The sequence below is a fragment of the Coffea arabica genome, chromosome 10e (assembly GCF_036785885.1).
Source record: "Coffea arabica cultivar ET-39 chromosome 10e, Coffea Arabica ET-39 HiFi, whole genome shotgun sequence".
Classification (NCBI taxonomy): Eukaryota; Viridiplantae; Streptophyta; class Magnoliopsida; order Gentianales; family Rubiaceae; genus Coffea; species Coffea arabica.
In genome coordinates this window covers 20,121,139-20,135,556 of record NC_092328.1, presented here as the reverse complement: position 1 = coordinate 20,135,556, position 14,418 = coordinate 20,121,139, and the positions used below count along the sequence as shown (strand labels likewise).

The 14,418-nt window shown below is 35.1% G+C and overlaps 1 protein-coding gene across 1 annotated transcript in view; it reads right to left on the bottom strand.

Annotated features, from left to right (window-relative positions):
• Nucleotides 1-1,851: 1,851 nt before the first annotated feature.
• The window catches only part of LOC113712358 (phospholipid-transporting ATPase 2), a 28,596-nt gene continuing 16,029 nt past the window's right edge, over nucleotides 1,852-14,418 (bottom strand). The window contains exons 11-25 of the mRNA XM_072066800.1: nucleotides 13,173-13,269; nucleotides 12,908-13,017; nucleotides 12,645-12,809; nucleotides 10,137-10,291; nucleotides 9,836-9,916; nucleotides 9,573-9,693; nucleotides 8,425-8,531; nucleotides 6,274-6,405; nucleotides 5,322-5,475; nucleotides 4,518-4,635; nucleotides 4,239-4,412; nucleotides 4,037-4,088; nucleotides 3,324-3,451; nucleotides 2,893-3,043; nucleotides 1,852-2,524 (exon numbers count right to left, since the gene is read on the bottom strand). Of these exons, the coding sequence (XP_071922901.1) occupies nucleotides 2,189-2,524; nucleotides 2,893-3,043; nucleotides 3,324-3,451; nucleotides 4,037-4,088; nucleotides 4,239-4,412; nucleotides 4,518-4,635; nucleotides 5,322-5,475; nucleotides 6,274-6,405; nucleotides 8,425-8,531; nucleotides 9,573-9,693; nucleotides 9,836-9,916; nucleotides 10,137-10,291; nucleotides 12,645-12,809; nucleotides 12,908-13,017; nucleotides 13,173-13,269 (2,081 nt within the window). The 3' untranslated portion in view covers nucleotides 1,852-2,188. The remainder of the gene's footprint in view (nucleotides 2,525-2,892; nucleotides 3,044-3,323; nucleotides 3,452-4,036; nucleotides 4,089-4,238; nucleotides 4,413-4,517; nucleotides 4,636-5,321; nucleotides 5,476-6,273; nucleotides 6,406-8,424; nucleotides 8,532-9,572; nucleotides 9,694-9,835; nucleotides 9,917-10,136; nucleotides 10,292-12,644; nucleotides 12,810-12,907; nucleotides 13,018-13,172; nucleotides 13,270-14,418) is intronic.

Genomic DNA, 14,418 nt, shown 5'->3' with positions numbered 1-14,418 from the left:
GAAAATAACTAACACACAAAACCTTAGTGGCAACTAAATTTGCATCAGAAATGCAATTGAATAATATGTTGCAGCTTCCAATTCTTATCCTGTGAACTTAATTAGTTCACGCTTAATTGTACAATAGTACTTCATGCTTAACTATGCTTCAACCTGCAAGAAAATATAAGCTCAAGTGTATAGCAGTTATAATAGTTTTTTTTTTTTTTCAAAACCAAACTAGATGAGGTTCCTAAGTACAACTTTATGTTGCATCGCAACAGGGCAGCACATACAGGTGAAAATTTACTCATAAATAATATACTATGCTTCAACTTGTAAGAAGAATATAAACTCAAGTGTACAATAGTTATAATAGATTTTGTGCTGCGTTATAATAAACTCAAGTATACAGTAGTTTATAATAGACTTTATGCTGCATTATAATAAACTCAAGTATACAGTAGTTATAATAGACTAGACGAGGTTCCTAAGTACTACTTTATAATAAACTCAAGTATACAGTAGTTATAATAGACTAGACGAGGTTCCTAAGTACTACTTTATGCTGCGTTGTAGTAGGGTAGCACGTTACAGGTGAAAATTTACTTGTAAACAAAGGTTGGAGCTATGAGTGGGAGCAAGTCAATTTTCATTTTGAGCTAGAATCTACCATGAGCACTCTACTAATCTCAACAGTACGAGTAACCACTGAGAGTGAAGGGCAAATGCTGATGCAAAAAATATGACCAATTATACAATGCCATGTGCCAATGGCAATTGAAGGATACAAATACTATCTTTATTGGATCAAATCAATCATTCTTAGGTTCAAGTCCATAAAGGTTATTATGATCCATTTGGTAAAAAACACGTCAGCGCTCTTGTATAAATTGATAAAATAAGAGGTAAATTATTCTGTTCTAAACTCTCCAAATATAACTCATTGCTTTTATATTTAAAGTATTCTTTCTAAGTCTAGGTACCGATTTAAGCATCGGAAGCTCCTTCTTAGGATAAAGGTCCCGTTGTGTATTTCGATTTGTGCTATGTATTTGGACATCTACTATAAGGAGAATACATTTAAATTAGTACATCTTCAAAGCAGTAGAATATTACTGCTCCCATCAGGGACGAACCTAGAAAGGAAATTCAATGGGGGCAAAGTTAATATATGAAAATTTTCTAATTATAACATGAAAAAAATATGTTTAACTAACGATATATATGTAACAATTATGAGTATAATTAATCTACAATTTAGCAACAAAACAAATATCTCTCAAATCTCAAATTTTAATAAAGGATTCTTCCACTTCTCATCTTACAACTCTAATAATTTTCTCTAGATTTTTATTAAAATGAAATAAAAAATGAGCAATCTATGAGTTTGATGTGTAGTGAAAAAGGTTTAAAAAAACTTTTCAAATGGGTTTGCATGCTGGGAGCACATTAGAATAGATAAAAAAATAAATGCAAATTGAGTCCCTTTCTTTATTTAAACAAGGTGGTGTCATTTATTTTAAATGTTAAATTATTTGGGTATAGACCTATAAACAAATTGTACACTACTAGGGAGAGGGATGGGATTTGAGACCTCCCATCTACACTTAAAAAAAAAATTTGTACACTACTACTTTAAATTTTGTTAAAGGTAGTGAAGATAATTTCATTCAAGTTTGGAGACAAAACTACAATTTTATATACATATATGGAGATTTTGGTGGGAACAATTCTCTAATCCTTAAATTTTGTTGAAGGGTGGTGGGCGCAATTTCATTAGTATGGAGGCAAAAACTACAATTTTATATATAGATATGAAGATTTTGATGCAGTCAGTACAGACAATTGTCTAGTCTGTGATCCAAGGACTTTAGCTATCATGCATTGACTGCTCCAGAGAGCATCCATTCATCATTTCTAGACTTGCTCCTTTTTTAGAATCAACATGAGTACATGACTCGCCAGTGATATGCATATCCCTCCTTCATTCCTGGAGGTGACAGCCATTTTTAGGCTCCAAAAAAAGCGAACCATCGAACCTACTAACTGTGATAACTCTCAACAATTACAATTTACAACAAACAAAATTGCTACCATAACTATGGTCGATTACAACATACACCACTGGCTAATCCAAAAACAAATACCAGCTAAAGGTCTCTATTGTACAACTCATTCACCTACTTCTGTTTCTTGTTTAGGAATATCAGTTATCCTTACAATTTCTTGCATAACTGGAAGACAACCGTGATTGTGACTGAAAGAAATCGAAGGGGGCACCAGGTCCAAAAGACCGCCTTATCGCATTTGGGGAATCTGATAGCAGTGGTTCATATACGGGACTCCGACTCTTGGGTTGGGAGATTGACAAAGGTGAAACTTCTTTCTCAAAGGCTCTAGACTGCGGCTCTATGTTTCCCAAAGACAAGATGGGACCTCCCAATCGTTCAGCTTGTCGAAGTATGTTAATTTTACTAGGTCGGTATGTATATCTAAAGTACTTTAGAGCCAGCACAGGACCCATACCAGCCACCACAATTAGCTGCAATAGGATTAAAATTGCATTAACTAATTATACTGAATAAGAAACTTTTAAATGAGCAATAAGAAGTTTCTGATACGATCTTTAAGAAATAAAATGAAAATCAATAGACAAGGACATTTCTTTACCAGGAAATACCTACTTCCATATCTGACTTTGGGGCGAGGGAAGGGTGGAGGTGGGGCTTTTTTTTTTTTTTGTTGGGGTTGGGGGGGTGGTGTTGGTTGTGTGGTTTTTAGTTGGGAGACTAATCTGTCCCTGGAAACCATACAAAGTGCAGGGACACATGTTTCTGTACTCTAATTCAGAAACCAACCATAATATTAATATTAACGATGAATCAAGACAGAGTGGACATGAGAGCTTACAAACATAGTAATCCAGTAAGACGGCTGCCTACAAAGGCGAAACATTATTGTATACATCCCCGATGATGGCAGAGCACTGACGATCCAGTTGATCACATAAAATGCAACCAAATTTCCCCAAATTGCAAGATGTTGCAATATTGTGAAGGAACTGCAGACAACAAATACAAACTTAGCAAACAAACGAGCACAACTATTTCCTATTTGCCTAAGGTATCAAACTAAACCCTGAAAACCTTCATGAATAGCTACAAAATTTTAAATAAAACAGTATCCTTTCAAAGCTATTTAATTGAAAATATTTTGGATTTAGGTGTCCAGTATAGACTGATAAAGATAACTAAACATCAGAATAAAGCAAATCTGATTGCAGAAACACTATTTTTAGTTCAAGAACAGCCCAATCAAGAAATGAAAAGTATCTCACTAACTTGGTTTCTAGTGCAACAACAAACGCTTGCAACCAAATACATCCAGATAGAACAACCATCGAAAGCTCCTCCATCTCACTTTTCTCAAAAGCATACGAATGTATGCAGATGACAAAGACAACAATTGCCTGAAAGCAATAAACAGATTGCAATATTAGCATCTTATGCATAAAGAATCGGGTGATGAAGGAGTCAAGACAAAAGGCATCAGTAGGGGGGAAAAAGCAGCTCTGAAATGTTATCCTTCTTGAAGTGACAAGAAGGCCCTTATCCTAGATGATCCAAATTTCTAGAAAAGTCAAATGAAATTATAAAAAAAAAAAAAAGCCATTTCTGAGAAGTGCCTTTCTAAAAATAACAAATGACCAAGATTGCTAAATGGCAAATGACCATAGAGTCAAAGATTGCTAAATTGCAAATGACAAATGACCAAGAGTCAAAGATTGCTAAATTGCAAATGCTACTCCAATCATTTAATGATTTTCATCAAATTTTATATACATGTTGGAATCAAGTTGCTTCCAAATTGAAGGATTTGACCATGTTGTCCAACCACCTCACTCATCTAGGAATTCAAGGGTCCAAGAATTGATTTATCTACGTAAGTAATCTCAACCAGTCAAAAGATATCTAAAAATATGACTAATACAATTCAAACTAGGATACTAAATTTTCTAAATGAAACATTGGAAGTGCAAAGGGAAAAAACTAACATGAAAAAGGGACCGACCAAACCATCCAGCGAATGTGCTAGGATTGAGAAGCCTGTATCAAACAGAAATCTATTAAGCTCAAAAAAGGCATCAATAACATACAAATAAATTTGAAACTACAGTGTCTTCTAAAACTAATTTTAAGAGTCCACAGAGCAAGGGCAATGTCAAGTTAATATAGTTCAAGATATTCTGTACAAACCTTCCTGCTTGGCAGTAGAACAATATCTGAGGATGCTGCATGACAGTTCTCTCACTAAGATCTTTGTCAAGAACATTAACTAATACAGGGACACTGGTGTAGAAAACATTATAAGCCATTAAGCTAACAGAATTAAATAGGCTGGTTCCGGAGACACCTGAAATCAAAGAGAAACTGGACATACTGGGCTATTAGTACATAGGTAAAGCTACAAAGATGCAGTGCTAGTGCAACCAAAAGAGAGAACAAAATTAAGGTGGTTTAATCGGGGACACTTACAAGATCTGGATGAAACATATGAGCAGAGATTTATAGAATGAATACTGAGAAAGAAATGCTGTACGATTATATGAATAGCGCCCATGGACCAGTATAAGCCTTTTCAAAAACCTAAATTCTGCAAGCCAAGAATAGTAGCAGATGTTAACATATTGAATCAACAGTCAGTCATTAACATTCAGTCAACTAAAACAAATTTCAAACAATCCCCGATAACACAATATCTTTATGAAACTAATTTGCAAGTCAAACTCACCAAAACAAAGTTTGTTAAATTCAAAAATGATCATCATGGTTGTGATTTCCTTCTACAGGTCACAGTAGCATTACAAGTTTTCAAATCCTCAATTTTTATTATCATGTTTCTTAAGAGCACAACAAATTCATTAACTAAGCATTTTCTTATCAACTACAAATTCACAAGCAACATGATCAAATATCATGTTTCAACTAGTAAAATATTGTTTTTTGGTCATAGGAGGCCTCGGACAAGAGGAAAGTTTTGTTTGACTAGAAACTCCATGACAACTCAGATAAATTAAAAAGAATAAAAAAACCAGAACTTTTTAAAGGAGTTCATGTAATATCTAGCAGAACAAGAATGTCTTAGCCCCAAGTAGCGATTAGTTTTGCAATTCCAACATGTTCTGGCATTTCCTTTTGGTACAAAGACCAAAAAAAGGTTTAACAATTCAAAGATTCATCAAAAAAATTGTAAAAGAAAAGAAAAAAATTGTAAAAGAAAAGAATGACATCAAACTATTCTTAATATCCAAAGAAGCTTATAAACAGTTGACTTCTTACTTCCAATACTATAATCAGCTGCCCTAGCTGCCTGCAATCCTTCTCTGCCACTTATGCCTACCCCAATATGAGCTTGTTGTATCATCCTGACATCATTTCCACCATCTCCAATTGCCAATGTTCGATACTCACATGATTTTAGTAGTTCTACAAGCTGAAATGGTAATAAAAATCATTTTAGATGGAGTTGCAGAAGAAGATTGATATTTCAAAATCACATAAATCTCAACATTCAAAGAAAGTATTCAGACTTTCCAATCTCCTATGGAATAGAAAAAGAAAAAAGACTATTATCAGATCCTAGACAGAGTTCCCACAGCACAAAAACTACAATAACTATCAGTAACACTGACAGACTTTTCCTGGTACTTTCAAATATTATTGAGAAAATTTTCTAAATCTTCTTTATTTTAGATACTAATTCTGTTACCTAGTCATTGCAAATGTACAGCACATTATTTCTAGCAGAAGCATCTTAAGAACTTCCATTTTCTTTTTTCTTTTTTGGCAACAAAATTGTAAAACATTTACAAACCTTTCCAATTTCCCTCACACGCATCTGTTCATAATAAAGTATGTACCATCATCACACGTAAAATCAACATCATTAATAAGGTCTAGCATGTTTGACAAAATGGAGCTGTACATTGGATAGCAGAAAGGGAATATTTTCAAAAATAACCAAAACAATTACTGAAAACTGTGCAAGTTGTTAGATAGAAAAATTGTCCTGCATGTGTGAATACTATTGTAGTCCTTTGACTATTCTTTGTACAGAATATGAAACAGTTATGTCAGAAGGATCTAATCCAAACTAATTTAAATAATGAATTTTTCACTTATTTCATTAATTTGCCAGCTAATGAAATAATTGCCTTAGATATGATCCATGGGTCATATATTACATTGCATCTTCAACAAGTATATGAAACTAAGAAACCAATACGGACACCTGAGCTTTTTGAGAAGGAGTGACACGACAGCATATAGCTGTCTTGGACAACAAAGCCAGTTCCATGAATGCTTTATGATGATGCTTCAGAGCAATTTCAAGAGCCCAACCATCAATGACAAAAGCGACATCCTGTCATGATGACATATTAGTTGTCAGTGAACTCTTCAGTAAGTTTGAACGAAGGGATTACAAATCAAGTGTAAGCATGTAGGAAGAATATTAAGCTAAAAAAAATGATTTTAGCATCAAATGAAAGGGATTGGATAGGACTGAATCAAATTATTGGCAAAGATTTTTCTAATTATGCTTACGCATAGGAATACTTAAGAGTTAACATCAGAAGACAATGTGCCAGCATGAGCTTAACGTTAAAAGTTTTTGATTGAGAGAAGACAAAAGCATTCTTAGCTATTCAATGAGAGTAATCAAATCCCAGAGCCATTCTGGTGTGAACCTAACCAGCGAATCCTTCATCAGGTGATTATCTTAGGATTCAGAACCATCATTGCAATGTTTGAATTGCTTTAGCATCATATCTTTTTTCCACTGAGCAGAGATCACTTTACGGGTGAATAATAGCATGAAGGATTATCTAAATGAGCATATTAGTCAGAAAGTGTACATGATATGAAATTATGACAAAAACACCAGGAGTAATCAATGCTAGGGTACTACCAGTGGGACCCTTTTTGTCATCGTTTCATTTCCCTGTCCTTTCTCTATACAACACCTGTCATTCATATGGGCATAGCTTCCAAATAGCAGGATCATGTATTCTTTAAATAGGATCCCTACCCTCAAATATAACGGGCAACCTGCCAAGACCAGTTACTATGAAGAAAACCAAAACAAACTATTTTTCTCGAGTCAAAGCGACCAAAGTTTATAACCACGAGAAGCTGAAAAGATGCCAAAACTTGTTTTTCCAACCACCACAAGAACCTGGAAAAAACTGCTAGCCACAACACTTTTTATGCTATCAGCAAAGAAGGGTTGTGATCATGCATAACAAAAGAATATTTTCGAACCAATATACTGCCAATGACTGATGGCACCTGCCATCCATTCTCTATTATAACTGAAGCTCTTTCATTCCTCTACTGTTTTCCCAATAGGGTCTATCATAAGAATGATTGATTTCTACAGAGTTAGGCACAATATTCAAATGATAAGGAGACTTTCGCAAGCAGATTTGGACATCCCATATTCAACTATGTTAGCCACACTCAGAGGTACACCGAAGAGAAGTCAGAAGGAAAGTTGGAACAAGTTACATCTTGTAATCATACTCTTCTATTGTTGCTTTTTCATAGATTCATATTCAGTCCTGTTGCTTTTTCATAGATTCATATGCAGTCCTGATAATAAAGCAGCAGTAAATAGAATTGCAATAGATGTTTGCAGGAGGTCAGAAAATAGCTGGCAGAGAGATGTGGAGGATGGAACTATTCAGAAAATGAAGAGAAGTAATTTAAAAAAAAAAAAAAAAGCTCTAACAAGAGCAATTTCAGGGGCGAAATGGTAAAAGTGCATGTGTACTAAACCCAGTTGATGGCTGGTATGACAGGGGATCTTGACATAATATTGCAAACTACAAGGGAGTTCTTTGAAATCACTATAAACCTCAGACATAGGTTAGTGCAGTTTGCTCTTTAATTTCCCAAAAATGATGGCAAACTTTAGAGTTAGTGCATGAAATAGCGGAGATATTTTACAATTTAAAGAATCAGGCACCTAAGATCATAAGGTATATATGAAAGAAAAGTTGAAAACTCTTATAAGAAAAAACTTCAAAAATATTAACATTTTATGCATACTTTGCGATGAATTAAAATTTAATCAACAAAGATCCACATGATATATCAGAAAGATTATAAACTGAAATCTTGGAAATTCAGGGCATGAAAGACGTTATTCCAATTTGCATTACCATGTTTGAAGACTTGCTAAACGTCTAATACATATTCCAGCATTTATACCATGACAACCCCATAAAAAGCATAGCAATTGAAGTAATCAGGATGCAAAGTATAATTAAGCTTTGTATATGAATTCAACATAGAAGCTTGCACTTCTCCTGCAACAGAAACATATCACAAGACACCAGCTGGATTAAAAAACTATGTATATTATCTAGCGTGAATTTACCTTGGGTTCCGAACTTGTTATTCTCATTGTTAGTAGAACTCTCTCCAGACTTTGACGTACTTCATCTCCAGTTTTCCCATTAATTAACAGAAGCTGGCCCTTCGGCTCTATTAACAAACAAGATCAAAGAACAAATACAGGAATTAATACTCAAAGAGTATGTGTATATATACAAACATACATATACATATACATACACACACACACACATATATATATATATAGAGAGAGAGAGAGAGAGAGTTAATGCTCAGGAGTTTCCTGATTCAGCATTTTCTTCTCTTAGCTTTCAGAGTACAAATGAGAAACTACGACAGGCTTGAAAAACATAATTTCGGAGGTTTCTATTAACACAGCCCTGTCAGCTTCCTCAACTATACAATATGTTAATACAGAATCTATTGTTAATTGATAACACTGTCAACTTACAGATGCCGGTCTTTATCAACATATCATGTCCGTACAAAAGTAAAGCTGAGAGGAAGCCTATAACAAGTGGAAGCCTATAGACACTAAAGAATGATATAACATATCAACATATCACTAAAGAATGATATAACAAGTGGAAGCCTATAGGCACAGATAATGTTGGTGAGGAAGACTCAGATCTTGCGTCAACAATCTTTGTCATAGTAGTGCTTCTAAACCAGATTTCCCTATCCCACCAACACAGTACAATTACCATGTAAATATGAATCTGAGTATAAAGGAAAGTTTCCATTTGCAATATGACCTGAAAAGGATAACCACATAGGATATTTTTCATGTAAATGTACACTTCAGCATCCTGTAAAATTTTGCATCTCCAAATTTGAAGAAACAACAAAAACGACGAATAGTCAAAATAAAATAGATTCCTCCAAAACAGCAAAATCACCAAAATACCCTAAAAAACCAGAAAAGACTTGAGACAAATAAAGCTCATTCTGCAGCATAGTTAAATAAAGGCTCCAAATAGTATCTCAAATAGGATACTTCTTTCCATAAAGTGCCTAATAAGAGCTTCATCACAAAGTTGAAAATCTTTATTTTTACTTTCTTCTTGTACTCCTACTTGGCTGCATTATTACATTTCTCTACTTGTTCATGATTAACAAGTACAATCATCACAATACTTTAGAAAAATATGAAAAAAACAGAGAAACTACCTGGAGAAACAAAATTGCATGAAAGAGCAATCTGTATTGCAGTATTTTGCTTGTCTCCAGTTAGCATCCAGAAGTTTATTCCAGCTTTTCTAAGTGTCTCAATTGTTTCTGGAACACCATCCTGCACAATAAGATAAAGTACATATAGAGAAGTGAAGCCCTAACACAATGAAACAGAGGACACTGACCATAATAGTAAAGGCAAGTTACAAATTCCAAAATTATTGCTTAAAAGATTAGAAAGACCGCCAAAATGTAAATACCTGAAGACGGTCCTCAATTGCAGCAACTCCAAGAATCTGAAGGTGATGCTCTAATCTTTGACAGACCTCAGCAATCCTCCACTGCACCCAAAACGAGAAAAAGTACATGGTTGGTGTCAATTTTACCAACTCCTTCAGAATATGAACAGGAAGATACTGACAGATATAAATCTTTTTTTAATTTTCTCTCCTCTTTCTGTTGGTTTAGTTTTTCTTTGCATAGTATCCATTTGTGTCTATGTATTTTTTTCTTAAGAAACATAAAAGAATAAACAAAATAATGTTAAAATGGACAACTAACATCTCTATCGACCAATGCACTATTAGCCTCTTTAAACATCAGAGACCATTCTTGGTATTCATCTTCCTCCAATTCACGCCATGCTAAGCATAATGTCCTCAGACCAAGTTGAGAATATTGTTCAACAGCTTCAGAAAAGGTCCTTGTTTGTTGTCCTGAAAAAGATTTCTCTTAAAATGCTAACGACATATCAATAAATTGAGCAGCGGATGAGCAGAATATATAGTTAATATGACCCGAAAGGCACACAGAAAAGTTGCATGAAAAAATTGCAAGACGAGGGTCAAGTGACTCCAACATATGTTTAATAAGTCATCAACAGAAGAATATAGGATCCAAGGATAATCTACAAAACACTATCCCTTGTGCAAGAGTCACTGTGCATGAACACCAGCGCACACTCTGCAGCCTCTGTAGCATTTCCGGAACAGAAAATAACATGAAATAGGCTGAGTCGATCTGGGTTTAACAACACAAATGTAATGAACATATGGTTGGCATGAAAGAATCTATTCGTTTCCATCTTGTTTTATCAACATTTTTTTTAACGGGGAAGCCACATAGAATTATTGGAGCCATCTCTTTTACACCAAACATAATAACAGTAGCGTTGCCAAAGTCAATTCCAGCCTTATCTCAGAATTGATAAAGGAAGTTATCCATCTTAGGTCATGTGGTCCATGAATCATAAATGAAAATTTGAGATTTTCTTCATGACCAGAAGTAGAAGCAGTCTGATATGGAAAGCTCATGAGATACTCATTCTAGTGCAAGTCTCATTATGAAGTCAATTGTATGAGCTAAGGTTGCCCTACATAGGAGCATGTAGAGGTGTCAAGCTTAACCCATGTAAATAAATCAACCCAAACCCCCCCCCCCTCCCCCCACAACTAAACGAGTTTGGGTATTTATATTTTTATGGTTGGGTTTATTTGGGTGAACCGATTGTACCCAGCTAATGAATGTGTAGATTTGGGTCACCACCAATTATACCCAATTCAACACAAAAACCTACATTTAACATAAAAACACAAAAATTATTCTATTCCCATCAAAAAACACTCCATAACTCTTGTATTTCCCCATAATGGAGACTCTGATCCAGCACCACCATAATATCATCGTCTTCTGAGACCATGAAAGAATCTCCTTGAGGATTAATATCAAAACCAGTCTACGAAGCAGAAAAAATCTCCAAGATGGAGACTGAGAAAAAGCGAATGAAAACGAGAAAGACAAGTTGAAGAATGAAGTGGACTTTGAGTAAAGAGACTAGAGAAGTTGGGGGTCCCAAGCCCTGCCACAATGGTGATTAAGAGCTCGTTAAAATTTTTGAAGCATTTCCTTCATTTTCTTTGTTTTTTTTGGTATGTAACTTTTGGATTTGATTCAACATTATCAATACTTTTTTTTTTTCAACTTCTATTCACAGCCTCCTATGGCTTCCCGCCTTTGTCCCCCAACCCCGTTCTTCAGGGACCAGACTTAAGCTGGGGAAAACTAAGGTTCTTATCATAAAAGGTCTACTGAAATGTAGAGACTACTTTCAACCTCACCTAGATTTTAAAAAAACTGTCTGGCCACTGTTAAATCTGCCGGCAGTAGGTAGTTTTCGGCAGCGAAGCTACTGGTTACGGGAATGGACTTGGAAATTTTTAAGAAATGAGCTGGGAAAAAATTTGAGACGACGACCATTCTGTATTCAGGGAGAGTTAAAATAATGGGAGGAATCTGTAAAGCTAGCGGGTCATAAATGGGTACTTTGGATTACGCAAATCCATTTTTTGATCTACCTATCTATACCCATTTAATAAATGGGCATAAATGAGTTGACCTCTTTATACCCGTTACCCAACTCCAACTTACCCAAACCCACACGAGTCACCCATTTTGACACCTATAGGAGCATAAACCAAATTGACACTACAGCCAAACACGTACCACCAGCAATGTATGTGCAGAACTCCAGACGAAACTATTCATGAAGTTATCTGTTGCACATGTTCAGTGGAACCAAAAGCAAGGAATGCAATAAAGCATCCTGACATGATATCAGCATTATTGTGAAACATCAAATTAGTACATCTTCATTCTGGATCTAAAATAGAGAACAGTTACAAGCCCTTCTTCACAGGCAGTTTTAGAAGAAAAAACTTGGGGGAGAGTCCCATTTAGCAGCCAAGGTACAAGTGTAGTGGTTGCATTCACTGTTAATTAAGGTTTCTCCATATAAAAAGTGTTTCTAAAGAAAAAATTCCTGCAAGAGCATATAATGCCCCAAAGTAACACATGATTTGAAGTTTCAAATTTGATTCAGATTGATCCATAGACATTTTCAAAAAGGGCAAAATATAGTAACTACTAGCATTAATTGTTCAGCAGGAGCCAGCTACAGTTAGTAGCCGGTGCATTTTCCCTTTTCATCAGTACATGGATCATCCTACACCAGCATTTCAGGATTATACATAGTGAGGCATTATGAAAAGGATCAGTGGATAAAGAAATCACCAGTAGATGCACAAGGAAGGATTGCTTCATCTGCTCCTTTAGACAGAAGGAATAGTTTTCCAGATTGGCAGTCCTTTACCACTACAGACATTCTTTTCCTATCAGAAGTAAACTCCAGAGTATCCAACACTTCGTATTGGATAACAGAAGCATTAAAATTGATGTCTGCGAAAATAAAGAAAAAGAGTGTACGTAACATTGGCAGAAAGGGTAGCTGCAAATTAAATTTCTAGTTTTCACAGTTAATATCATTTTATCCATACCAAGAACATTCCCATTCTTCTTGACAAAAACCATATGCAAGCCAGCTGCTGCATGCACAAGAGCTTCCTCATCTTGGGACTGAGCCTTATACAAGATTGTTCCATTTTGGCTGCATCGTCAGGAGATATAGATTATTAAGGCACAGATTGTTGAAAAATTTTGGTGCAAGTAAAAGAAATGAAAATGATTACAATCAATAAAACATGTCATGGTCTTGGCTTCACATGCACCAAAGCAATCAAAAAAATAAAAAAGACTAATTACCGCTGTATAGGAACCACTGTGTTACATATTGCCATAACCGTTAGAAAGTGAATTACATCAGGAGAACGTGTGGCAACAGCGTTAACCAAATCCTCATCTGTGTAGCACCAGAGAAAACACATCAGACGCCTTGACTGTCAAGGAACCTTCAGAGCTCAGTGTAACAAATTGCCGGCCAAAAGAAGCATGTCATTGATTTGATAAATGGAAAAAGGATCACATTAAAGAAGAATACAAATGTATTTTTGGTCCATCTTGTTGGTCACAATATATAACATCTAAGGAAAGAAACCATGTCAATCATCAGCTTTCGTTCTATGTGCTTTTAAATCTAAATATGCTCCATAAAAAACTTCATAATGTAATGTTAAAGACTTTTAACAACTGCACACATCAACTAGCACTTGATAGTAGATATTAATCCATATCTCAGGTTCCAATTATTTAGCTGACAACACCAATATTGAAACAGAACAATATGATCTGTAAAGGAACTGTATCATGTTGTACAGTTACAGAATATAGCAGGAATGACATACTGTCTTAAGAATGACTCGTCAACATTCCATCTCCAACATTAGGCAGCCTATGGAACATTTAAACTAAAGAACATCATTATTCAGGTAAAATGAGATACTACATGCAATTTGAATTGCTTCTTGTTAGCCTGCAAGTAATACTACTGGAGATTATCCCATCAAAGTGTCATCCCAAAATTAGTACATTAGCCTAAACTGCATCTCTACTCACTATCAAAATATTTTCAGTTGGAGACAAATATACAACTGCTACTGGTATGATGAATGTGATATTGCATAGCAGAATCAGCAGAGCCACTGAAATAATTAAGGTTTATAGTCCCACTCTAGTTCGGTTTATGGAACTAACTCCCAGCACCAGATAATTTAGTATATTTTCAATCTCTCATGATCATGGACAGATTCTTTTCAGATCAGCAACAAGGTTATTGACATCAATGTCTGAAGATAAACTCACAATGGCATTTTGCAACCACCAGATGATATAATTCTAACTGTAGTTCCTTTCATGTAACCCAATTCAGTAACTTTATTGTAAACTAGCTTTTGTGAGAATCATTTCTATTGTCATGGGAGCCCATTCTTTCACCAAGATTCATAGTCCTGAGAGATTTCAAACAAAAAGTACAAGAAAATGATGCCATTCAGTGACATGAGACAATCCTACAACTTCTCAAATTGGAAGCAAGTTTCGTGACCTAGAAAGT